The sequence below is a fragment of the Saimiri boliviensis genome, chromosome 1 (genome assembly GCF_048565385.1).
Source record: "Saimiri boliviensis isolate mSaiBol1 chromosome 1, mSaiBol1.pri, whole genome shotgun sequence".
NCBI classification, from domain to species: domain Eukaryota; kingdom Metazoa; phylum Chordata; class Mammalia; order Primates; family Cebidae; genus Saimiri; species Saimiri boliviensis.
Window position 1 is genome coordinate 146523202 of NC_133449.1, and position 25948 is coordinate 146549149.

General features: G+C 46.1%; 1 protein-coding gene across 1 annotated transcript in view; it reads right to left on the bottom strand.

Moving 5' to 3' along the window:
* Nucleotides 1–7633: 7633 nt before the first annotated feature.
* Nucleotides 7634–25948, bottom strand: part of GLG1 (golgi glycoprotein 1) — a 161150-nt gene continuing 142835 nt past the window's right edge. The window contains exons 18-26 of the mRNA XM_010350699.3: nucleotides 24775–24867; nucleotides 21831–21968; nucleotides 19520–19643; nucleotides 18148–18290; nucleotides 17796–17897; nucleotides 15798–15905; nucleotides 12711–12831; nucleotides 11494–11600; nucleotides 7634–8221 (exon numbers count right to left, since the gene is read on the bottom strand). Of these exons, the coding sequence (XP_010349001.3) occupies nucleotides 8054–8221; nucleotides 11494–11600; nucleotides 12711–12831; nucleotides 15798–15905; nucleotides 17796–17897; nucleotides 18148–18290; nucleotides 19520–19643; nucleotides 21831–21968; nucleotides 24775–24867 (1104 nt within the window). The 3' untranslated portion in view covers nucleotides 7634–8053. The remainder of the gene's footprint in view (nucleotides 8222–11493; nucleotides 11601–12710; nucleotides 12832–15797; nucleotides 15906–17795; nucleotides 17898–18147; nucleotides 18291–19519; nucleotides 19644–21830; nucleotides 21969–24774; nucleotides 24868–25948) is intronic.

Genomic DNA, 25948 nt, shown 5'->3' on the forward strand with positions numbered 1-25948 from the left:
AAACGCTGTCTTCTACTAAAAATACAAAAATTACCCAGGAATGGTAGCGGGCGCCTGTAATCTCAGCTACTAGGGAGGCTGAGGCAGAATTGCTTGAACCTGGGAGGCAGAGGTTGCAGTGAGCTGAGATTGTGTCACTGCACTCTAGCCCAGGTGACTGAGTGAGACTCTGTCTCAAAAACAAACCAAACAACAACAACAACAAAAATCCCACACCTGTAATTCCAGCATTTTGGGAGGCTGAGCTGGGTGGATCACTTGAGGTTAGGAGTTTGAGACCAATCTGGCCAACATGGAAACCCCGACTCAACAAAAAATAGAAAAATTAGCTGGGCATGGTGGCATGTGCCTGTAATCCCAGCTTGGGAGGCTGAGGCAGGAGAATCGCTTGAACCTGGGAAGTGGAGGTTGCAGTGAGCCGAGATCATGCCACTGCACTCCAACTTCAGCGACAGAGCGAGACTCTGTCTCAAACCAAAAGAAACATCTGAGAAAGTATTACACCCAGTCTCTGGTTCTCCCCCTAGCTCTCTGGGGCTTCTCCAGTGAGTCTTTTACCTTCTCTGGGCCTCAGATCCACCGACTACCTATAACACTCAGTTATAAGGCTACAGAGTGAACAAAAAAGAAATCACCGCTGTCCTTACAGAACTTAAGCCTAACTTTTCAATCTATAAAAAATGGGGATATTACAACCTCCCAGAGAATAAGTGAGCCAGAGAGCTGGCTCTCTGGGAGGTGGCAGTGGCATACATGAAAACGCAACGTCAGAGGCCTGCCCAACCTTTCACCTGGACCTGTGTGCCCCGCAGTGAAACTTGAATAGACCTTCACTGCCGTCACCTACTGCTACCTGGGGCTGTTAGGTGCAGCTCAGGTCTACGGCCTGATACTGGTTGCTCTCTGGAGAAATTGTTGCTATTTGGCCCACCCTAAGGAGTCTCTCAGATAAAAGGGTCAAGGAGAGGTCACGGCTCCAGGACCCGGGCAGGAGAAAGGCATACTCCTGCCAGGGCCCTGGAATATGACAGCCAAGCATTAGCAACAGCCTAGTCCTTAGCAGAGCTGCCTGTGCTCCAGCCTCTACCTCCTCGTTTGAGCCAGCTTCCTCCTAGTCTGCTGCCTGGGAGACATTGCCCCTCTCCTCCCCACTTTTCTCTTCCACATCATCCAAGTGTCTCCCCAAGTACAGGGTGTTTGAGGAGACACAGTTGTGCTGTGGGCAAGGAAGGTGGGAATCTAGGGCTGAGGCCAAGAGCTCCCAGAGAAGGCCAGTCCAGGGAGTGTACAGGCTCCTGGGTTGGTGATGTTCTTCTTATCTTCCCCTGCAACCTGATGGAAGCTGGGGTTTTAGTTTGGTCATCCAGATCCCCAAGCCAATTTGGCCAGTGAGAGGGACAGTACCTGGTGGGCAGGTACTCCTGGGCACTGCGGGTCAGCTGTCTTGAGAAGGCCCTCCCTTTTCTGTACCTCATTCTTTCATCAAGTGAGAGTCGGACGTCTAAGGTTCTCATTTTGGCTACAACCCTTTAATTCCTAGCCCTCTTTGAGGACAAATGCCAAATGCCTCTGAGGATTATGCTGGTCACGGAGTCTTTACCAGAAACATCTTCACACATAAAATGTCAGGGTGGGGTGATACATTCAGGCTGCTGAGGCTTCAGCTGGGCAGCTGTCTCCATCACCAGCTGCCAGGGCATTTGGGGCTGTGGCATCCACTTATGGGGCAGAGAGGAGCTGGGGAAGTGGGTAGGTGAACCAAAATCTCCCCTGTAGGGTGCACTGGACAGGAGCCTGAACCACGGAGCCCACCTTCCTAAGCTTAGATCAAAGCAGGCAGCCTCTCCAAGATACTCAGATGGGCTCCCCTCATGCAGAGACTGATGGCTGTTCTGGGCTCCCTAGACAGAGTGAGATTTGCAGTGAGGACTCACAAGGCCCCCAAGTTCCTCTTTCTCCTTCTTCCTCTACTCTTCACCGTCTCCCAACCTCTCCTCTATGTCCGGGCCTGCCACCTCCTAGGTGGCAGCTGCCTATGATGGGGACGAGTTTGGAGGACAAACCCTGGGTCCCAAGTAACTGCCTCCTCTCACAGCACATCTCATTCCTCAAATCATAGCAGGGATATTACTACTTCAAAGAACCCCTGCTACTATGCACATTCCTGAAGCCGTTCATTTTTAACACGCAGATACAAATTAACTTTGCTGAGAGCAGAAGCAGCAGCAGAAAAAGCTCAGGGAGGGGGTCTGGTGACAGCTACTGACGCAGGGAGTGGGCTGCTGGGATGTGAGGGAGAGGACTGACGAGGGGGTGAGAGGGAAGAGTGGCCAGTGAAGACCAGGCGCTTCTCACGATCAGCCATGCACATGTCAGATCTGTAGGCAGAGCTGCCAGGTTCTGCTCTCTCCAGGACAGAGCCTCATGACGTGGGCTTAAACACATCAGCAGAATGATTAATTCTGGACCCCCTTGCTCAAGAGTCAGAAAACCCCAGATGTGACTTCCAGCTCTCCCACTAGCATACAGAAACCAAGGGGATCAAGGTCCCCTGACCTCCAACAGTCCTCCAGTGCTATTCTGCTGGATCTAAATAGCCAAGAATGAAAGACCTGATGAGCAAGGTTTGTGAGCATCAGCTGGCAAGGTCACAGTCACTGCTTCCACTAGCAGGGGAGTGGTAGAGGTTCCTCTCAGTTACCACAGAGAAGTTTAACAAGTAAAAACCTGCAAACTCTTTATTAAATTCTCCCATTTCATCTGTACAGAAAAAAATGCACATTATGTTCAGAACATATCTCAGTAACATCTCAAAATTACACAGCATGAACATGTAAAAACAAGGGACCGCCAGGATTTTATACATAGAAAGGAAACCCATTTACAAAAGAGGCTTGTTAATTGTACTTTTTTTCTTTCTTTCAAAAAAAAAAAAAAAAAAAGTGAAAGGCCTAAGATCTCACAGCATTTGCTGTACAGTCTGTTTTCCAGCTGGACTGGCTTGGGAACACTGTGCTGGGGGAAGCTACCCGGGAAGATCTCCCGCTGCCGGCTCTCCGGGGGCCTCCACCCAGCACACCACAGGGGGACCTGGAGGCAGTTTACATCACCCTAGCATGTCTGACAGAAGGCCCTGCTGGGCTCTGGGGTCCAGATGTCAACTCTACGTTGGGGAAAGGCAAAATGCAACCTAGAGGCACTGTCTGAACTTTGTCCTGGCCCAGGGAGATTTCTCCACTGCACACAGCACAGCCTCCTACATGTGTGTCGTGCTACAGCAGAGAGGGAGAGGACCACCCGTTAGGATCCTGTCACCACCAGCCTGAGGAGACAGCCCCATCTTCGTGATCCAGGTGACAAACAGTCCCTGGGTCCCCACAATGATCTCACCAGATGGCTTTGGGGAGCTCTTTACTCTGAAGATTCAGTCTGGTTTGCTAATAACTTATCTATTATTTGAAGTCTGCGGAGAAAGGACCAAGAGCGGGTACAGTTAGAAGGATGAACAAGCAAAGACCAATGGATGGGAAGGCAGGCAGGAGCCTTAGACCTGGCCCCAGGCCTTCTGGGAACCAAAGCCTAGTGGACAGAAGGTGAGTGGGGAGGAAGCAAGTGTCCCTCAAGGCTCCAGAGAGACCCACAGCACCAATGGCTGTATTTTGCAAAACCGCTCAGGCGCTACCCAAATGATGAGAAATAAAAGCATTGTGATCTTTCAGGTTTTCCAAACTCACAAGACACTGACATACGATATACCGAAATGCACATAACTGAGGCCCAGGTGGGTGGATCACATCTGGTTAGGAGTTTGAAACCAGCGTGGCCACATGGTGAAACCCCATCTCTACAAAAATACAAAAAAATTAGCCTGGCATGGTGGTGCATACCTGTGAGCTTAGCTACCTGGGAGGCTGAGGCAGGAAAATCACTTGAACCTGGGAGGCAGAGGTTGCAGTGACCTGAGATTGCGCCTCTGCACTCCAGCTTGGGTAAGAAGAGTGAAACTTTGCAAAAAAAAAAAAAAAAAAAAAAAAAAGCTGAGCTCGGTGGCTGATGCCTGTAATTCCAGCACTTTAGGAGGCCAAGGTGAGTGGATCACAAGGTCAGGAGATCGAGACCATCCTGGCCAACATGGTGACACCCCGTCTCTACTAAAAATACAAAAATTAGCTGGACGTGGAGACACATGCCTGTAATTCTAGTTACTCTGGCGACTGAGGCAGGAAAATCACTTGAACCCGGGAGGCGGAGGTTGCAGTGAACTGAAATTGCACCACTGCACTCTAGCCTGGAGACAGAACAAAAACGCCATCTCAAAAAAACAAACAAACAAAAAACAATCCATATTCTTCTTCTGCTTTTATAGCCAAAATTTAGGCTGACTGTGGCTGACTTCCAAGGTTCCTGGTCCAGCTTCTTTCTCCTTAGATTAAGTTCTGACTTACAGTATGCTCTGAGGAGGTAGGGGAGGAAACGGGAAGGGAAGGCCTCTCTTTAGGGAAGCAATCTCCTCTCCCCAGATGACTCACTGTAGTAGAAACTTCGGGGCAGAAGTCACACCACAGGCCTGGAGGCTGGGAGGACAGGAGATACTCTAGGAGCCACAATGACCTAAGAAGAGAATCTTCTCTTGGGAAGCCCAACAGAAGTCAGCCACATAATTCCCTTTCCAATCTGCCTCGATAAAACATAAAACATGAATGTAGACACCCCCACCATCGGATTCCTCTGTTAGTTGATCTCAGGAAACAGAAACAAATAAAATCAGACAGTAACTTTCTGTGGCATCTTCAGGGAAAGCTGTCCCTTCACCAGGATGCATCCCCACCCCGGCCAGCTGAGTGGCTCACTGCTCCCAAGAAGAGTAAGCACAGCAGGAGACCGCCAAAGGCCTGCAATGTGTTCAAGTCAATACCTGCTCACTATAGACTAGCTCACTGGCCACGCCAGAATCCTCCTAGCTTCCAAGGATGTACTGGCTCAGAACTGGAGCTGGGAGTGGTAGCTGCGGGGAAGATCAATTTCCCTGGGGTGATCCCAAGCCTAGGGCATGCATGGCTCCCCTGCTGGCACTTCTTGCTAGCAGGCTTGTCTAGGGACAGCAGCAATAGCAGCAGAAGTCCAGCATGTATCCAGATGAAGGCCTCACACCGCTCCCCTTCTGTGGGAGAAGCTCCACTGGGAACAGTTCATCTTCTTAACAGTTTGCCCACACAGCTCACCCTCAGTACTCCAGTGCCTCCAGCCGGGCAGCCCAGGCTCCAGGTGCCTCTAGAGGGCTTGGGAGCACACTGTGTATAAGAGTTGCCGAGACACTGGCATGAACTGGCAAGTCCAGATGACAGCGACCCAGCTGCTGTAACTGTCAGCAAATACCGGAAGCCTTAGCCTTGGCAACACCCCTGCCCTCTCCTTCTATTACTGTTCGTGGGCTCGACATAAGGGAGGAGATAAAGGCCAGAGTCCATCACCTACTCACATCCACAGAAAGATCGTGGTCACTCTTCTTGAGCAGTCTCAGCCAACTGACCGACCTATGAAACCAGGAACCAGGGGTGCCCCGGTCCTGTTTTGTGCAGCCAGCTCAGATTTCACTGGCTTTGGAACTTAGAAAAACTTGCTCAGGGTCCTGCCTGGGCCTCTCAAGAGCCAGTCACCAGAAAACGCTCCAAGTAGGATGATGAAAGACTTTCTTGTAATAAGCAACTGAAGATACTGGCAGAGCTATCTTTTCTATTCTGACCATTTCGAAAGACGACAAATGTTTCAAGAACCAAATTTCTCATCAAACTTCCAAATCTGCAGATGACAAATGGGATTTTCTCTCCATTTGGAAAGAACACAAATATCAAGACGATGAGAAGTATAAGGGTTTACGCACACTGGAAAGGAGAGTGCAGAGATGAAGAATATCCCACCAGGTCAAACGGTAGGCATTCATCCTACCTGCAAACCACACCAGACGCGTCCGTGGGAACCTGCATATACATGACATTCCTGGTTCTTGATATTAGCCTCAGTAGCCCCTAACCCCCAGGGGAACCTGTAGAGAACTCTTGGCCACTCGCTCCGGCTGGCAGTGGTGGGAGTAGGGGTGTGCTGCTCGCACCCCATGTTTCCAGTTTTAGGAGGCTGAAGCATCCCAGACAGCTGTGGACAATCAGGAAGATCCTACGAGCAGGACCGAGGAGACTAAGCAGCTTAGCAGCTTCCCTTGATGACTTGGCAGGAGGACAGACAGTTGGCTTCTGGAACCCACTGCCTCCAGGAAGGGTAGCAAAATAGGAAAAAAAGAAAGAAAACCACAGTATTCAAGTACATGTCAGTCAGGTTAGACAAGGAGTAACTTGGATCAACGCATCCACAGACTGACACACTTTGTACTGAACACCCTTCGGGGAAGGTGAATGTCGCTTGGGTCCTGCAGCGTGCGCCGACCGTGCAGAGCAGAGGCGGGGAGGGGAGGGCGCCAAGGGTGGGCCTTGGTCTATGTGGACAGTTTTAGGCACGTGATTTATAATACTTTGTGGACATCTAACAGGTTAACAAAATATATATTATATAAATATATCTCCTACTGTACACACTGCTTTCTTGTGCAGTCACTGTGATTTCATGCCCCAAACTCAACCAAAGGTGTGCCAGGCTGAACCATGATGCCTGGACTCCTCCCTCTCACATCCCAGACTTGGCATCTCCACACTGGAGGAATGAGGCCAAGAATACTGATTCTATAACGCCCATATCCTGCAAAAGTTGATGAATCACCAAAAGACAACATTTAGCCAATGCCGACTAGAGTGGGTACACGCAGCAAATGGACAGAAAGAAAAAAAACGGAGCAAATCCTCCATCTTTTAATGTGATAACTTTCCACACCCTCTCCACGTGGAGGCACAAAGGAGCTTGTCTGGGAAGTTTGTCTGGAGTGTGTAGAAAGGTCAGGCTGGACTACCAGTCACATCCTGAGACCACACTAAACCTTTTATAAGCCATTGTCTCTGACTGGTATTGTAGCCTGAAAAATAAAGCGAAGTGAGTCAAACTCCTGGCCTCTGCTTCCTGCCCTGCTGCTCCCCACACCCGTCTTCAAGGACCCCTCCCGCCACAGTCCAGCCTCCCGGTGAAGGACAGAGCTTCTGGAGTGACTGTAGCCTGAGCAGGGCCGGTCCAGAGGCAGCTGAGTCCTGTGCTGCTCTGGAGGAGGAAGGTTCCTGGGATCCTGCTGCCCGGGGACTCGGAATCCAGCCTCTCTGTGCAGATGCGTGGACTGTCCAACTTCACAAACTTCGGGTCCCTTCCCTTCCCCAGCTGCCCTTGTCTAGGGAGGCTCATGCTTTGCTTTAATGAGGTGAGGAGACCATAGAATACCCATGGCCTCAGGGCTGTGGCTGGCAATGGCTGATTAGGGTAGAAACTGGAAAGCGTCACCTTCTCAGCAGAAAAAAGCAGGACCCCACACAGCCTGGGGAGCGGCTGCCCACCCACTCCTTGAAGACCATAGCCCTGGCTCAGCCCCAAGGTGCTTCTGAGAGAGGAACGAGACACCTCAGTCATGGCACACTGGGTGATGTGCTTCCCCTCTAAGTTCTGTCTTGGTTTTACACAGTCATATGAAAGAAATAACCCCATTGCCCAAATGAAGCCTGGAGGAGATGTGTTACTATATACGTTTTTTTCTTAAAAAAAATTTTTTTTTTGGTGGTTTTCTTAAAAAAAGCCTTTGAGTTGCAGGTCAGGTGAGTTGTTTGTGGAAGTATTGGTAGTTCTGTTGGTACGAGAGAGACTTGTCTACAGGCAGGTAAACCCAAGTTTGCCAACAAAGGCAGGAACCCCAGCGGCCAGCTGCTGCTGCTGCACGAACGGTGAGGAGGAGGAGGACACCATGGACATGAGTGGAGGCTGGACGGGACAACGCGGTGGATACCTGCTGATGCTCTAACACGGGTGTTGGTGTCACCTCTGAGAAGAGCGAGGTGAGTGGGGACGCTATACAGGAGGGCTGTACAAATTGGGCACTGGATAGGTAGTTCCTTTGGTGGTCAAGGTGGCTCTACCTGTCCTTGAGCTCTCGTGTCACTCGCTTGGTGATCCGTCCACACATCAGGCCAATCAGGAACAATATACAGATGCTCCCACTGATCACAGAGAGAATGTAGTTCTTAGACGGAGATGTCATTACTTGCATGGCAAGATCAGAGAAGCCATCTGCTGGGGCCACCTAGAATGACACAAAGCAATGTGATTCTCTCAAAGAGCACTGGGCTAGTGGCAATGCTAGGTCTAACTTATCCCTCTCAGTTCCTAGTTTATGTCTCTTCTTTTGGAGAGGGAGGGCAGGAGATAAGAAAAATCAACACAGCCCGGTGCAGTGGCTCACATCTGTAATCCCAGCACTTTGGGAGGCTGAGGCAGGTGGATCATGAGGTCAGGAGTTCAAGAGCAGTTTGGCCAACATAGTGAAGCCCCATCTCTACTAAAAATACAAAAAATTAGCTGGGCATGGTGGTGCATGCCTGTAGTCCCAGCCACTCGGGAGATTGAGGCAGGAGAACTGCTTTATCCCGAGAGGTGGAAGTTGCAGTGAGCTGAGATCACATCACTGCACTCAGCTTGGGCAACAGAGTGAGACTTCTTCTCAAAAAAAAAAAAAAAAAAAAAGAAAAAGAAAAAGAAAAATCAACACAAAGCTACAACTTTTTCCTGATCATAAAACTATACACATGTCTACCGCACAAAAGTAGAAATACAGAAAGATACAAAGTAGTGCAGTCACCCACAATTCTATCACAGTGATCTCCACTAACATCCCAACACTGAAGATGTGTTGGGCCCTGGACAAAGGGCTCCCCCTGCCCTCTCTCATTTAGCGCTCACACCAAGCCAAGCAGGCATTTTTCACCACTCCTATACTCTGGATGGAGAGTCACTGGCTCAGGGGTGAACATGGTTAAATGACTTCTATAAGGCCATGGGTTCTTCTGTCTTTTGATTTATGTTCTTTAACTTCGTTTGCCGCCTTTCTTTAAAAAACAAAGAGAACGCCGGGCGCGGTGGCTCACGCCTGTAATCCCAGCACTTTGGGAGGCCGAGGCGGGCGGATCACAAGCTCAAGAGATTGAGACCATCCTGGTCAACATGGTGAAAGCCCGTCTCTACTAAACTCCGTCTCAAAAACAACAACAACAACAAAAAAAAACAAAGAGAAAAGATGAGATTGTTTTGTATATTCTACATTTTGTAAATTCTATATTTTGGCTTTTTTTTTCAGTGAGTTGGGATCTTGCTCTGTTGCCCAGGTTGGCATACAGTGATGTGATCACAGCTCACTGCAGCGTCAAACTCATTGGGCTCAATGGATCCTCCTACCTCAGCCTACAAGTGCACTGCCATGCCTAGCTAAATAAAACATTTTTTTTCCTGGTCAGGAGGCCACAGCGGCAGATCACCTGAGGTCAGGAGTTCGAGACCAGCCTGGTCAACATGGCAAAATCCCCACCTCTACTAAAAATACAAAAATTAGCCAAGTGTAGTGACACACACCTGTAATCCCAGCTACTCGGGAGTCTGAGGTGGGAAAATCATTTGAACCTAGGAGGTGGAGGTTTCAGTGAGCTGAGATTGCACCACTGTACTCCAGCCCAGGCAACAAGAGTGAAATTCCATCTCGAAAAAAAAAAAAAAATTCTTTAGAGATGTAGTCTCCCTATGTTGCCCAAGCTGGTCTCAAACTCCTGGGCTCAAGCGATCCTCCTGCCTCAGTCTCCCAAGGCGCTGGGATAAGAGGTGTGAGCCACCATACCCGGCCTGTATTTTGACTTTTCTCACTTATCATTATATCATAAGCATTTCCCACAACAAAAACAATGTCCCGGCCGAGACCCGCCTAGACAACAAACAAGATCTCGTCTCCACAAAAAATTTAAAAAGCAGCTGAGTGTGGTGGCATGGCCTGTGGTCCCAGCTACTCAAAAAGGATCATTTGACCCCAGGATTTCGAGGCTGCAGTGAGCCATGTTCATGCCACTACACCATAAACATAACTTATATTGACAGAATACAGTTAATTGCCCTCTACTTGTGGACATTTATACTTTAACCTCAGCTAGTCTTCACCCTCAGTTTTCCACTGCTTTCCCCAGCAGACCTCAATGGTAGCCCACTATGGCAGAATCAGGATCGAAAGGGTCCCCAGGTGCACATGACCCTATTCTTTTGCATCCAATCCCGGCTGCTGAGATGGTTTGGCCCAGAGGCATCTGGGCTGTTTCTATGCTCATATCATATACACAGACAAGAGTGGGGAAGAGTGAGATGAATGAGATTTGAGCTCCAATAGCTGCCAACACAAAACAAGCTGTGAGTTACTCTGAGTCACTCTGAAGCAGTAACACGCAGCTCAAAGGAGTGGACATAATGAGGGAGAATGAACTAACACAGCATCTCCTGCTGCTGCTTCCCTGAGCCATGGGCTTCAAAGGCGGCTTTCTTCCCTTGGGAGAAGGGTGAGGAGAGTGCTGACTACTGTAATATACAGGAGCCCTCCCCTGTAGCTTCCTGCTGTCTAGCTATGAAGACTTTCTCTGATTGTTCCTCTTGCCTTGTTACCCTTGACTTGGAAGTACATGGGTGATAAAAGAAATGGCCAGGAAGTAGGGGCAGTCCTGGAGTTACTCTTTTGATCTTAGGTCACTGCAAATGTCTATCCCAATGTTAGCTGATACAAAAGCATGGATCTAAAAACCTGAGGGACTTTGGGCAAGTCATAACCTCTGAAGTCAGTTTCCTTCACCATCAACTGAGGAAACAGGCATTCTACTTACCTCACAGAGTTTCAAGTTTCAAATGAGATAAAATATCCACCAAAGTGTTACATAAACTACAAAGCAATGTATACACAAGAAGAACTGTTACTCTTCTCACTGAGGCTGGACCTCTATAGGAAAAACTTCCCCTAGCCCAAAAGCCTGGGTATCATACACATTCACGAGTATTCTACAGTCTCTTCATCCCCTTCTTCTCCATGTTCCAGACCAGATGAGTACTGGCCTCACATACATTTTTTTCTCCTAAAGACTGTGTAAAATGATAAAAAAAAGCTTCCAGACAGGCGAGGCTGGATTTCTTTCTTTTGCATGGGTGTGACATCTCTTTTCTCTTTGGGTGACTCAGTTTTCAGTTATGAACCGTGGGCGAAGCGAGAAACGGGTGGCCCTGGCAAAGCCTTGCAGACAGCCCGACCTACAGGGAGACGGTTCCAGGCTCATGGACAGCCAAGGAATTTTAAAAACACACCGACCACACTTTCAAACACACTTACTGATAGTCTCATGATACGGATAAGGCCAGTACAATATCTAAAAGAGACTGGACAACCACAGTGAAAAGAGCAGCATGGCCTTTGTTCAAGAATAACATGAAAGTTGGTGAAGTGTTCCATATATTTTTATTTAAAAAAAAAAAAAAAAAAAGGAGATTTTTTTTGGTCCTTACCTTTGCTGCATAACTCCACATTTCAATCCGGTCATTGAGGCGTTTTTTGCACTCAGGTTGTAGCCTCACCCGCTTATCCTCCAGTGCTTCCATGAGACAGGACATTTCTGTGGGAGGAAACAAGTAATAGGAAGGACCTGAAACTGCAGAATACAGAAATTCCTGTAAAGTTGGGGAAAAGAGTCCACAACCACCAGATTCAGATCTGTAGGTTCAACAAAGTTAAAGACATACTAGGAAACTTGACCCAGGATCCAACAATGGCAAGAAATGACATGTAACCTCCAGGGTTGGCATCCAAAGTCTCTCTTCAAACCTCCTTATTTTTAAGAACCAGATGTGGTGGCAAACACCTGTAATCCAAGATACTCGGAAGGCTGAGGCAGGAGGGTCTCTTGAGCCCAGGAGTTTGAGACTACAATATAGTAAGACCTTGTCTCAAAAAATTAAAACAACAGGCTGGGTGCAGTGGCTCATGGTTGTAATCCCAGCACTTTGGGAGGCAGAGGTGGATAGATCACTTGTGGACAGGAGTTTGACACTACCCTGGCCAACATGGCAAAACCCTGTCTCTACTTAAAAATATAAAAATTAGCTAGGCATAGTGGCGGGTGCCTGCAGTCTCAGCTACTCAGGAGGGTAAGATAGGAAAAATCACTTGAACCCAGCAGGTGGAGGTTGCAGTGAGCTGAGATCATGCCACCACACTCCAGCCTGGGCAACAGAGAGACTGTCTCAAAAAAATAAATAAATAAAATAAATAAATAAAACAAAACCAAATAACTTCTCTTAGTTTTATTTGGGCATATGTGGCTCGGAAAGAACTTTCACACCTGCTTTGGCTTCCTCCTCAGAGAACCTATCTACTGAGTCCACTGTGGCCACTGGGGAAGTGTATGAAGCAGTTTTTGGTTTGGGTATAGAGAAAAGGATCATGATGATGATTTAACTCCTGCTTCCCTGATAAATACCTCATCTCTCCCTTCTCATCAAATCTTGAGCTCTGGTCATGACTAGGTCAGTTCAAACCTGCAGGCTTATTCCTAATTTCATGATGCCACAAACGCCTAGTTTTGGCATCACTCAGGTTCCCTGGGAATGCTTTCTGTGACTGGGTTATAGCTACACACCACAGTAGCTGCAACTGATGTCTAAGAGGGAGTCTTTGCTCTTCCCAGGAGAGTTCAGACAGGGTAAGAGTGAACACAGAGACTTACGACGCCCACGGCCAGGGGTGATGGCTGCGCAGTGGTGTTTAATGTCCAGGGCACAAGCTGTATGAAGAACCGGGTCAACGAAGATGTCTGCTTTGCTTTCCTTCAGCATGTTTAACACTTCCTGGAAAGGGAGGGTCATTGCAGACAGAGCTTTTGTAGGGGAAATGCATCAGATCTATTGTTTGTAAATCAAATCAACAAGTCAAGCAGGGAAAGTTGAGGGCTAACAACAGAGACCACTTTGGGACAGGTGGCAAGGTGATGATGATGTACAGAATGCAGATCTTTAGCACCCAACTTAATCGAATAACTACCTTTTTAGAGATACAAAACTGTGTGTTTAAAAAAAAGCAGGGGAATGTAAGTGACCCTAAGATCAGATCTGGGTTTCTGGCATTCCCATATGTCATGTCATATTGTTTTAATATACCTAAATGTTAATATTTTTATTGGTGTAATACAACTATTGTGTTACATAAAGAAATATGAAAACGCCAGGCATGGTGGCTCACGCCTGTAATCCCAGCACTCTGGGAGGCAGAGGTGGGTGGATCATGCAGGCGTTTGAGTCCAGCCTGACCAACATGGTGAAAACCCGTCTTTACTAAAAATACAAAAATTAGCTGGGCATGGTGGTGTGCACCTGTAATCCCAGCTACTTAGGAGGCTGAGGCAGGAGAATCACTTGAACCTGGGAGACGGAGGTTGTGGTGAGCCAAGATTGTGCCACTGCATTATAGCCTGGGCAACAGTGGGTGACTCCGTCTCAAAAAAAAAAAAAAAACATATATATGAAAACACATGAAATCTTAAAATCAGAGTAATATGCTATATTAAAATTCTAAAATTCTTTTTTTTTTTTTTTCCTGAGGCGGAGTTTTGCTCTTGTTACCCAGGCTGGAGTGCAATGGCGCGATCTCAGCTCACCGCAACCTCCGCCTCCTGGGTTCAGGCAATTCTCCTGCCTCAGCCTCCTGAGTGGCTGGGATTACAGGCACGCACCACCATGTCCAGCTAATTTTTTGTATTTTTAGTAGAGACAGGGTTTCACCATGTTGACCAGGATGGTCTCGATCTCTTGACTTCGTGATCCACCTGCCTCGGCCTCCCAAAGCGCTGGGATTACAGGCTTGAGCCACCGCGCCCGGCCTATATTAAAATTCTTTTTTTTTTTTTTTTTTTTTTTTTTTTTGAGATGGAGTTTCGCTCTTGTTACCCAGGCTGGAGTGCAATGGCGCGATCTCGGCTCACCGCAACCTCTGCCTCCTGGGTTCAGGCAATTCTCCTGCCTCAGCCTCCTGAGTAGCTGGGATTATAGGCACGTGCCACCATGCCCAGCTAATTTTTTGTATTTTTAGTAGAGACGGGGTTTCACCATGTTGACCGGGTTGGTCTCGATCTCTCGACCTTGTGATCCACCTGCCTCGGCCTCCCAAAGTGCTGGGATTACAGGCTTGAGCCACCGCGCCCGGCCCAATTATTAAAATTCTTAATCAGGATTGGGAGTGGTGGCTCATGCCTGTAATCCCAGCACTTTGGGAGGACAAGGTAGGGAGATCACTTGAGGCCAGGAGTTTGAGACCAGTGTGGGTAACACAGCAAGACCCCATCTCGACAGAAAATTAAAAAAAAAAAAATTAGCTGGGCATAGTTGTGGGCCCTGTGGTCCTAGCCACTTGGGAGGTGCAGGTGGGAGGATCGCTTGAGCCCAGTTTGAGGTTCAGTAAGCTATGAATGCACCACTGCACCCATCCTGGGAGACAGAGTGAGACCCTATCTCAAAAACAAAACAAAACAAAAAAAAACTCAATTAGATAAAGGCATATTTGTTTACAAAATGTTCTACTTTACCTCTGTCATCCTCAGAAAGAAAGACAGAGCATAACATCTACTATAAGAGCAACTCTTATTTGTGTTTACAGACAATTCTGAATGAGAGGAATATCAACAGGATGGAACTGAAATCAACTCTGCAGATTCTCCATTTATACATAAGGGAACTATGAGAGTAAAGACAGGTTGGAAATGTTGCCATATATAAAAGTTAGTGTGCTCCATTCAAGACTCTAGTCCCTATAAAACAGCAATAACAGAAATCAAAACCAAAAACCAAAAGCCAAATAATATTCCGAAATCCTTCCCAAAGTTATATGGGAACATGTGATGATAAAGGAGGAAGAGTATGGATGTATGGATCTAGCTTTCACCCACTCCCACCATTCCTCAGACAATGTGGAATCAGAAACTTTTTTTTTTTTTTTTTTTTGAGACGGAGTTTCACTCCTGTTACCCAGGCTGGAGTGCAATGGCGCGATCTTGGCTCACCGCAACCTCCGCCTCCTGGGTTCAGGCAATTCTCCTGCCTCAGCCTCCTGAGTAGCTGGGATTACAGGCACGCACCACCATGCCCAGCTAATTTTTTGTATTTTTAGTAGAGATGGGGTTTCACCATGTTGACCAGGATGGTCTCGATCTCTTGACCTTGTGATCCACCCGCCTCGGTCTCCCAAAGTGCTGGGATTACAGGCTTGAGCCACCGTGCCCGGCCCCAGAAACGTTTTTATAGCAGATGAAAAAATCTGCATACAATATTCAATTGATTCCATAATGACATCAATGAAACTCTTTTATAAAAGGCTTAAAAAAAAAAAAGATCAAGTACATTATTTCACCTTCAATTTTGCAAGATAATGTATGCTTAGTGGTCATATTTTGACAAATGTTTTTATATGACATTTCTGAAATGAACTAGTTTGTTTCATTAATTTCTATGAACGTGGAACATTTACTGACATATCGGTATTGGCACTGGCTTTGGTATTACACTCACTGTATCTTTAAACAATGATTTAGTCATGGGGATGACACACAGTCATGTATAATTACTACATGTGAAAAGAATATTCACATTATAGGAGATGAGCAGTGAAGAACCATATGAAAATTTGGTAAGAAGGAACAGCAAGAAAACAGTGGTGGGCAGAAGGTTTAGATTTTTGGTTTTATTACCAAAGTAGGCAGACTACAGTATTAAAAGGAAAAAGAAGGAAAAAAATGTAGTGAGGAAAACAAGATGACGGTGGTTACCTTTTTACACGATTCTGTTTTGATCTTGAGCAGGTTGACCTTAAGGCACTCCTCCACCTGACCTGTTTGCTCTTGGGCTGCTGCTTCTTCAGCACACAGACTGGAGATCTGTTCAGGAGACACAAAACACAAGGCCCCCCACTGAGCACAGAAATGAACCAACAGTTTTTTTGTTTTGTTTTGTTTTTCGAGACAAGAGTCAAGCTCTCTTGCCCAGGCTGGAGTGCAGTGGTGCGACCTGGGCTCACTGCAACCTCTGCCTCTCAGGTTCAAGTGATTCTCCTCCCTTAGCCTCCCAAGCAGCTGGGACTACAGGCGTGTGCCACCACGCCTGATAGACTTTTTTATTTTTAGTAGAGATGTGGGTTTGCCACGTTGGCCAGGCTGGTCTCAAACGCCTGACCTCAGGTGATCCTCCCACCTTGGCCTCCCAAAGTGCTGGGATTACAGATGTGAGCCGCCACACCCAGCCTGAACCCAAAGTCTCAAAAGCAGATGGGTCCAGTGCACTGAGGAATCTGTGCCCCCTCTTTAGTGGTCCACTGCTGTTTTACAAGACAGGAGTGGTAGCACTGCTATCACCAGAACCTTTGGTCTCTAAAACATGTCAGTCTGATGATCCTCCCACACCTGTGCTAGACCTCATCTCAAACACTTTCTTGGTGGGTTTCATGCCCCTCCTCCTGTATTGGATGCCAGGCTTCATTCTTCACAAGGACTGGCACACAGAATGGAAAATCAATAAATGTTGTATCTACGCTGTCAACACTGAGACTGGAGTCAGATCTCAGGACTTGTCAAAAAGAAGGCTGCTACTTGATTCCATAGAAGCAAGGTTATTTAACCAAATAAAATATGAAAAGCAAACACCTGACATTCGCATAGGTTCAGGGTTAACCCAGATTCACAACTTGAGAAAGTGTGCACATGCACACACCCACATACACAGGGGTTGAGAAACACAGCCCATAGCCCTCAGCAAAGACAAAAACCTTAACTTTTTTTTTTTTTTTTTTTTTTTGAGACAGAGTCTTGCTTTGTTGCTAGGCTGATGTGCAGTGCCACCACGCCTGGCTAATTTTTTGTATTTTAGTAGAGATGGGGTGTCACTATGGTCAGGATGGTCTCAATCTCCTGACCTCATGATCCGCCTGCCTTGGCATCCCAAAGTGCTGGGATTACAGGTGTGAGCCACTGCGCCGGTCAAAAACCTTACCTTTCTTTGGACTGTTTTATAAGCAAGCTTTTTCCTAACAGCTTTTGCTATGAACTCCTGAAACTGACATATGTTGAACAGGGCTGTACACATGGCCTTTTTCTACTAGCTAAGAAGTCCATTTTTCCAAGGATGGGCACTTCCTTACAGCCATTATAGAAGAACCCTTTTTTTTTTTTTTTTTTTTGAGACAGAGTCTTGCTCTGTTGCTGGGGTGCAGTGGTATCATCTCAGCTCACTGTAACCTCCACCTCCTGGGTTCAAGTGGTTTTCCTGCCTCAGTTTCCCAAGAAGCTAGTATTACAGGTGTGTACCACCATGGCAGGCTAATTTTGTATTTTTAGTAGACACGAAGTTTCACCATGTTGGCCAGGCTGTTCTCAAACTCCTGACCTGAAGTGATCTACCCGTCTCAGTCTCCCAAAGTGCTGGATTACAGGCATGAGCCACTGTGCCCAGCTGGAAGTACTTTTATCTTTCTGGGAAGTCTTGGGGTATTCTGAGTTGACCAGGGAAGAACAAATTTACAAGGAGAGCTATAATGAAAGAATATCCTCATTCAACAGAGAAATATGCAACCAACGCTGTACAGTGTCAGGACTAACACCAAATCGAATTCAGTGTTAGAGAGAACAGGAACGCAGCCCATGGAGAGCCTAGAAGACAGCCTTCAATTCACCACAGATTTTTCAGGACTGAAGGGAGAGAAAGTAAACAACTTTTCTCCAGTGAAAACTTCTCTGAGTGGCTCCGTGTGCAACCAACTTTGCAGCAAATCCCACCTCGTCTGAGCAGTGCAGCTGCAGCTGAGGATCTAGGCGGTAGTCCAGGGCGGACTCCTGGATAATGATCCGGATCTGGTCTTCGCAGTCTGATGACAGGCGCTGCATGTGACAAAAGGGAGGATACGTCGGCTGATCAGAAAATGCAAAAGCAGGACACGAAATAAATAAAATAAAAAGAAGAACAAAAACCAAAACGTCTGCTTTGTTCTGGGCCCTTAGCCCCCTGGCTTGGGGAAGATATGAAAAAGGTTTTTGGAAAACCAGAACAAGCTAGGGATTTCAAAAGAGAAAATTCCCAGGGATAGAGGCTCCATAAATATACCTTTGTGGAGAGCTCAGGCCAGTTTACCTGGTCAGCATATCTCAGCTTGAGGCAGGAGATGACTTGTCCTTCTAATTCTGAATCATCCTTGGCTTTAGTCAGGATACCGTGACAGAATTTAGGAATGTCAGCTTTACAGGCTTTTCTTAGCATGGGGTTTAAGCGGTAATCTAGAGCAGAAAGCAGTAAGTGTGTGACAAACATTCCACCTGGATTCACACATTTTTAGATATCCACCTTCCTAAAGGGAGCATATTATGTCAATGACCATGACTACAACCATGAATTTGTCTATTCAATCAACATTTACTGAGCTCTCACTACACTGTTTTTAATTGCAATATGATTTAGTTAATGAGTACTTCTGGAGGTCCTCAGGAATCTTTATACTCTGAGGGGTTTTATGGGGATTCCAACAGTCTAAGGCAGGCGTCCCCAAACTTTTTACACAGGGGGCCAGTTCACTGTCCCTCAGACCATTGGAGGGCCGCCACATACTGTGCTCCTCTCACTGACCACCAATGAAAGAGGTGCCCCTTCCTGAAGTGCCGCGGGGGGCCGGATAAATGGCCTGAGGGGGCCGCATGTGGCCTGTGGGCCGTAATTGGGGATGCCTGGTCTAAGGAGTCCTCAGAAAAATCAAGCAGACATCAGCAACCTTCCCCGTAACAGATATTTTTGAGAACGCTGAGAAGGAAATACAATATCCAACTCACTGTGCCCATGAAGTTACCAGGTCTTCCACCCCAGAGTTGAAATGCCTCTGTTCCGAACTAGGTTACCCATACATTCTCCTGCCACACTCATCAAGTTTTATTGAATTTCTAGATTTCTCTTTCCAAGGAATGCTGGCCCTGATTCCTTCTGAACGTTCTTTTTTTTTTTTTTTTTTTTTTTTTTTGAGATGGAGTTTCGCTCTTGTTACCCAGGCTGGAGTGCAATGGCACAATCTCGGCTCACCGCAACCTCCACCTCCTGGGTTCAGGCAATTCTCCTGCCTCAGCCTCCTGAGTACCTGGGATTACAGGCACGCACCACCATGCCCAGCTAATTTTTTGTATTTTTAGTAGAGACGGGGTTTCACCATGTTGACCAGGATGGTCTCGATCTCTTGACCTTGTGATCCACCCGCCTCAGCCTCCCAAAGTGCTGGGATTACAGGCTTGAGCCACCGCGCCTGGCCTGAACGTTCTTGAAGGGCAGTTTTCTGGTTCTTCTGGCCTCCTCTCCCCCCTGACTCTCCCTCCGTTTTTCTGGATGCTCCTCAGAAAAGAAATTCTCCTGCTTACACTCAGACTCCTCCCTTCAAATTCCCAGGAGTCTGATCAGGTCACGCTACAGCCACTTAATTCCTTTTAAGATACTCAATGGGGCCAGGAGAGCGAAGCCAAGATCTTACCTGTGTTCTGGGTGATCTGGCGCTTGGTTATCATTTGTTTGCATTTGGGATCCATCAATTCACTGTTTTTATTTTGCTTCAAGCACTGCAACATGGTTTTAGAATCTGCTTCTGGACAGAACCTCTGCAAAGAAACAGTTTTATAAAAACAGCTATCCAAATATGGCAATTAACTCCATCTGCAACCACTTTTTTTTTTTTGGTGGGGTCTCTGTCACCCAGGCTGGAGTGCAGTGGCGTGATCTTGGCTCACTGAAACCTCCACCTCCTGGGTTCAGGTGATTCTCTTGCCTCAGTCTCCCGAGTAGCTAGGATTACAGGCGTATGTCACCATGCCCAGCTAATTTTTCTATTTTTTTTTTTTTTAGTAGAGATGGGGTTTTACCATATTGGCCAGGCTGGTCTTGAACTATTGACTTCAGGTGATCTGCCTGCCTCTGCCACTCAAAAGTGCTGGGATATAGGCGTGAGCCACCATTTCCTTGCCAGTTTTTTTTTTTTTAAAAGGCTGATCAAGTCAAGCAACATGGGTGTAGAAGGAACAAATAAATCTGTAACTGGCTGTGATCAATCAGTTGTAAACACCACTGCACTTGGACTAGACTGTGATCACCCTTAATGTCTATCAGAAAGCTGATGAAAGTAGCAGCCTAAAGGGATCACATGTTACAAGAGGAGCAGCTAAGCCTGAACAAGCACCCCACCCCAACTTTCCCTTTCTTATTCTCTACTGTATTTCTCACATTTCTTTTTACTATCTCACTGGTCCTTACTTTGGCATGGGACTGGTTTCCTATCTAGAAGGCGATGTTAAGTTAAATGGCATCTCAGGAACCTACTTACTGTTTAAGCATGAATGTAACACTGTACCAGGTGGCTGTGTAGCCCTCAAACCCTATCTACCCAAGTCCTGTGGGAAAACCTAGGAATTCTATACTAACCAATATGAATAAGGATGTGGGGTTAAGGACTCACTGGTTCATCTTAACTAAAGGGCTATAATCCTACCAAGCAGTAAAGAACTAGGGCCCTGTACACTTACTGCGGTCCTTTAAATCAGGGATTAGTTTTGGACTAGTAATAAATTCCATCTCTGTTCTGCACATCCACAAGTCTTCAAGTGTCAGTGTCTGATATACCCTAGTTGAGACACTTGAGCATTGAGCCTCTCTTCCTGGTTCTGTTTCTAGTTCTCTAAAGCATGTGATTACAATCTGCTAACATCTTGTTACAGGAACAGGGATTGTTCACTGACTTTTAGAAAATCTTACAAAGCTCTCTCAGATCAGAGCCTGACATTTCCATATGACTCGATTTCAACAGGCCAGTTAAAAAGATTTACATTGTAAATTCCAAATTCTCTCTGGAATTTATCTGATAGTGTAAAAAGTAGCATTTTAAATTAAAGGAAAGCTGAAATAAAGGAGCTAGAACCTTGATTTTAAATTAAAAAATTTTTTCTTTTTTTTGACAGAATGTTGCTCTGTTGCTTAGGCTGGAGTGCAGTGGCGCGATCTCAGCTCACTGCAGCTGCAGCCTCAGCCTCAGCCTCCGCCTCCGGGATTCGAGTAATTCTTCTGCCTCAGCCTCCTGAGTAGCTGGGACTACAGGTGCACACCACCACACCAGGCTAATTTTTGTATTTTTAGTTGAGACAGGGTTTCACCATGTTGGCCAGGCTGCTCTCTAATTCCTGAGCTCAGGTGATTCTCCAGCCTCAGCTTCCCAAAGTGCTGAGATTATAGGTGTGAGCCACCTTGCCCATCTGAACCTTGAGTTGAATCTCCTTATGTGTGTGGCTAGATCAAGGAACTGACATCTAGGTACTCAGCTCAGCCCTAATGCAGAGAACATCTGGTGAAGGAGGGAATGAAGCAAAACAATCTGTAGAACAGAAAAATCTTCTGAGTGTGGCAGATGGATGATCAGAACACTAGATGGTCACTTTCTCAGGATAGCTTCCGTGAGTTGTCCTCAAAACCAATCATTTATTTATTGCACATCTATTTACTTGTGCCTCAGGTCAAAGCGAGGTCAGTTTTCTCAGCTCTGTGGTTTCCAAACTTGAGCCTGCATCAGAATCCCCTGGGGAGGCTATTAAGACAAGCTTTGTGCTCTATTCCCAGAGCTTCTAATTCAGCAGATCTAGAAGGGGCCCAGGGATCTGCAGGTTCCCAGGGGTGCTGCGGCCACTGCTGCTGGTCTAGGGACCACACTGAGAGAAAGCTGGGACTGAGGAAGTTGCTGTGGTTGTTTGTGGTTTGTTGTTTTCTTGTTCCCCCATGCCTGGCCTTTGGTGTCGGCCCCTCACCTTTATCATCTGCTTGCAGACCCTCATGAGGGTGTAGTCTAGCTCTGGGTCCATCATCTCTGTCTCCTGCAGCTTAAATACTTTCTGGTGGCAGCGGGTACTGAGTTGCTTCTTGTTTTCTTTCAGACATTCAATAATCTATGGCATAAGAGTTATCGTCAAGTTGAGCAATGTTAAGGACTGATTATCCATTTGTTTGACTGAAGCATTTGGTTCCAGTATGCCTCCCATTATTCTATCCATTTCTAATTCCCAGGCAAAAGGAATCTGGATTTTCTCACCAAGGAGAATTATGTTTAGAGATTTACAACTTTAGAGCTGACAGCAAACTCAACTGGATAAAAACTCAGTATGACTAGCAGGGTGCGCTGGAGTCTAACAGGAAAGAAACACGCCCTGGGTATCTGGTTTCTTCCACCTTCCAGAGCTGCTTCTTCTCCAGATTCCTTCTGGAGCACACAATAGGCTATCTGCATTTTCCTGGAGCCAACAGCCCCAACTAGACAGCAGGCACAAGCCAGGAGGTTCAATTCAACTCACTATTTACCACCTGAGAAAGACTACTGGATGCTAGTTATCAATCACACCCAATTCTTAGCCTCATAAATTCAGAGCTGCACATGGCAAACTTATGTAAACAAGTATAATTAAAAAAAAGATGAGTTATCACTCAAAATACAGAAGCATAAATTGTCGTGAGATGAATTTTAAGATAGTGAATTAAGTATATCCTGAAATTTTCCCTTTCCTACACTAAACCTTTAGATACTATGAAAAAGAAGGAAAGTAGATGGGAAGGTGCAGCAGCTGGGCTATAGCAAGAAGCCATCAGACATCTGGGAAATCCTCAAGATACAACCAGGAAATCATTAACTAGTTGAGTAACACTAATATCATAAGAAAGGTCATAAATAAAATGAACCAAGGACTCAAAAACTGAGGGAAAGGTGTGATAGAGTGATCAAAACAAGAATTTTAAAATACATTTAAAACCCTCAGAACAACACAGAAGTCAACAGTAAGTAAGAATCAAGAACAGGTGGTTATGAAAAGAAGCAATGAGAAATCTAGGAAATGGAAAACAAAACCTGATTGGTAGTGTCAGAATAGACAGAACTGAAGAATAAATTATAAGGTGGGAAAGAGAATCAAATAATTACCTAAAACGTAGTACCAAAGAAATGAAAAGTACCAAAGAAAAAGTTAAAGAGATATGGGGGCTGGGCGCAGTGGCACACGCCTGTAATCCAAGCACTTTGGAGGCCAAGGCGGGCGGATCACCTGAGGTCGGGAGTTCAAGACCAGCCTGACCAACGTGGTGAAACCCTGTCTTTAAAAAAAAGGAGGCCGGGCGCGGTGGCTCAAGCCTGTAATCCCAGCACTTTGGGAGGCCGAGGCGGGTGGATCACGAGGTCGAGAGATCGAGACCATCCTGGTCAACATGGTGAAACCCCGTCTCTACTAAAGGTGCAAAAAATTAGCTGGGCATGGTGGCGTGTGCCTGTAATCCCAGCTACTTAGGAGGCTGAGGCAGGAGAATTGCCCGAGCCCAGAAGGCGGAGGTTGCGGTGAGCCGAGATCGCGCCATTGCACTCCAGCCTGGGTAACAAGAGCGAAACTCCGTCTCAAAAAAAAAAAAAAAAAAAAAAAAAAAAAGGAGACATGGGGGTTGGACGCAGTGGCACACGCCTGTAATCCCAGCTCTTTGGGAGGCCGAGGTAGATGGATCACAAGGTCAAGAGATCGAGACCATCCTGGCCAACATGGTGAAACCCCGTCTCTACTAAAAAATACAAAAATTAGACGGGCATGGTGGCATGCGCCTGTAGTCCCAGCTACTCGGGAGACTGAGGAAGGAGAACTGCTTGAACCCAGGAGTTGGAGATTGAGTGAGCCAAGATTGTACCACTGCACTCCAGCCTGGTGTCTAGCAACAAAGCAAGAGACTTTGTCTCAAAAAAAAAAAAAAAAAAAAAAAAAAAAAAAAAAAAAAAAAAAAAAAAAGGGAGACATGGAAGATGGACTCAGATGCTCCAATTGTCTAAAACAGGAATTCCAGAAGGAAGGAAAGGGAAAGTAACATGTGACAGAGCAATGATTGAGACTATCCCAGAAATGAAAGAAGACATAGATTATGAGACTGAAAGAGCCAACCAGGATGAACACAACAAAACAAAAATCATACCTAATCACATCACAGTGAAATTACAGATCACTACAGACAAAGCAAAGACTCTAAAACCTATCAGAAATAGATTAACTACAAAGCAATGAGACACATACTGACATCAGACTTTGCATTGGCAACAGTAGATACAAGAGGACAATGAAGTAATTATCTCAAAGGCTAGAGCCCCATGGCCCTTGACTAGAAGAGGTAGCTGAGTCATAAGGAGAACATTTTTTTTAAAATCACTTGTTTGTATTTCACTCCTGGCAATTCTGGATAGGGTTCTGTTTCTATGTATTGAAATAAAAGTGTCCTAGGTGATTCTGACGTGACCTCTAATTAAGAACTTCTGTACAATGGGAACGCAATGAGAAAATGGTTAATTTTGGAGGTGCAGAGCACTGGGAATGCTACAGAGGAGGAGGCATCTGAAGGATCATTAAGAATTTAGTAGGCAGACAAGGTGGGGAAGGATGAGGTAACCAGAAAAAGGGAAGAAAATGAATTGGAGAGGAGTGAAGGTGAAGAACTCTGGAAAATGCAGCCTGATGTAGCTTAAGAATGGATGATTAGGTTGGATGGGATGGTGAGATGGGTCCTGTCTTAATAGCAAAAACTTTATGACTACAAAGTAACCCTCTTTTGGGCACCAGCTTTTGAGAAAAGATTAAATGTTATGTTCAAATTATTTTATAATTAAAAATAAAAGCAAAATAAAAAAGAAAAAATAACAAAAATTAAAAAGAAAATAAATAAACAAAAGCAAAAAGTTACCTGAGCATTGCCATACTGCACAGTGGAACAGTAGTTTTTGATGTCACTCTTGCAGGCTTCATACAGATCTGGCTCCAGGCGGATGTCCTCTGTCTGCATGAGAGAGCCAGAATGGAAAGGTGAGCTTGGTTTAGGGTGGAGATGTCAAATGTTCTATAGAATTATTTGGTGACTGTATCTTGTCTAGTGACCCTGGCTTCTACATAGCAAAGTGGCCTTGCAGCAAGAGAATCAGGCTTTACTTTCAATTCTGTCACCAACTAGCTGCATGGTCTTGGACTTCTTTGCAAAACAGAATGCCATGTCTACCCTGAAATATCGTATCTAGTCCTGCAAAGGATTTCTGGGAGATGTGAAAATCACTTGGAAAGTCAAAACCACTATATACATATAGGGTTCTACTTTTATTATTACTTTAATTAAAGAGCTAGACTCAAAGTTAAAGAACCAAACCTTCCAGCTTGAAATAAGTTTTTTTTTTTTGAGACGCGAGTCTTGCTCTGTCACCCAGGATGGAGTACAGTGGCATGGTCTTGGCTCACTGCAACCTCTGTTTCCTGGGTTCAAGCTATTCTCCTGTCTGTCTCTTGAGTAGCTGGCATGATAGGCGTGTGCCACCACACCTGGCTAAGTTTTGTCTTTTTGGTAGAGTTGGGGTTTTGCCATGTTGGCCAGGCTAGTCTTGAACTCCTGACCTCGAGTGATTCGACCGCGTCAGCCTCCCAAAATGCTGGGATTACAGACACGAGCCACACCATGCTGGCCCAAATCTCCTTTAGTAGAGACAGGGTTTCATCATGTTGGCCAGGCTGGTTTTGAACTCCTGATCTTAAGCAATCCACCTGCCTTGGCCTCCCAAAGTGCTGAGATTACCTTGGTGAGGCACTGTGCCCAGCCCCCAAGGACATTATTGATCCAGTGACTGGATCACATGCTTAATTAGAGCCTGTCTTACAGCTGGACTTACTGTCATGTGTGGTAAGAAAGGTTTTATCAATGAAAATAAAAAGAATGACACAGCAAGCTAATGGTCGTATGGTAAAAGTTTAGCACAAGTCTTCAAGTGTTAACCCTCACAGTAGTGGCTAAAAAGCCTCCCACTTGCCCTAGCCTCTCCCCAGCTTTCCGAGCCCTGGCCCACTGTGGTTTCTGGGAGCAGAGGCTGGGAGGCATT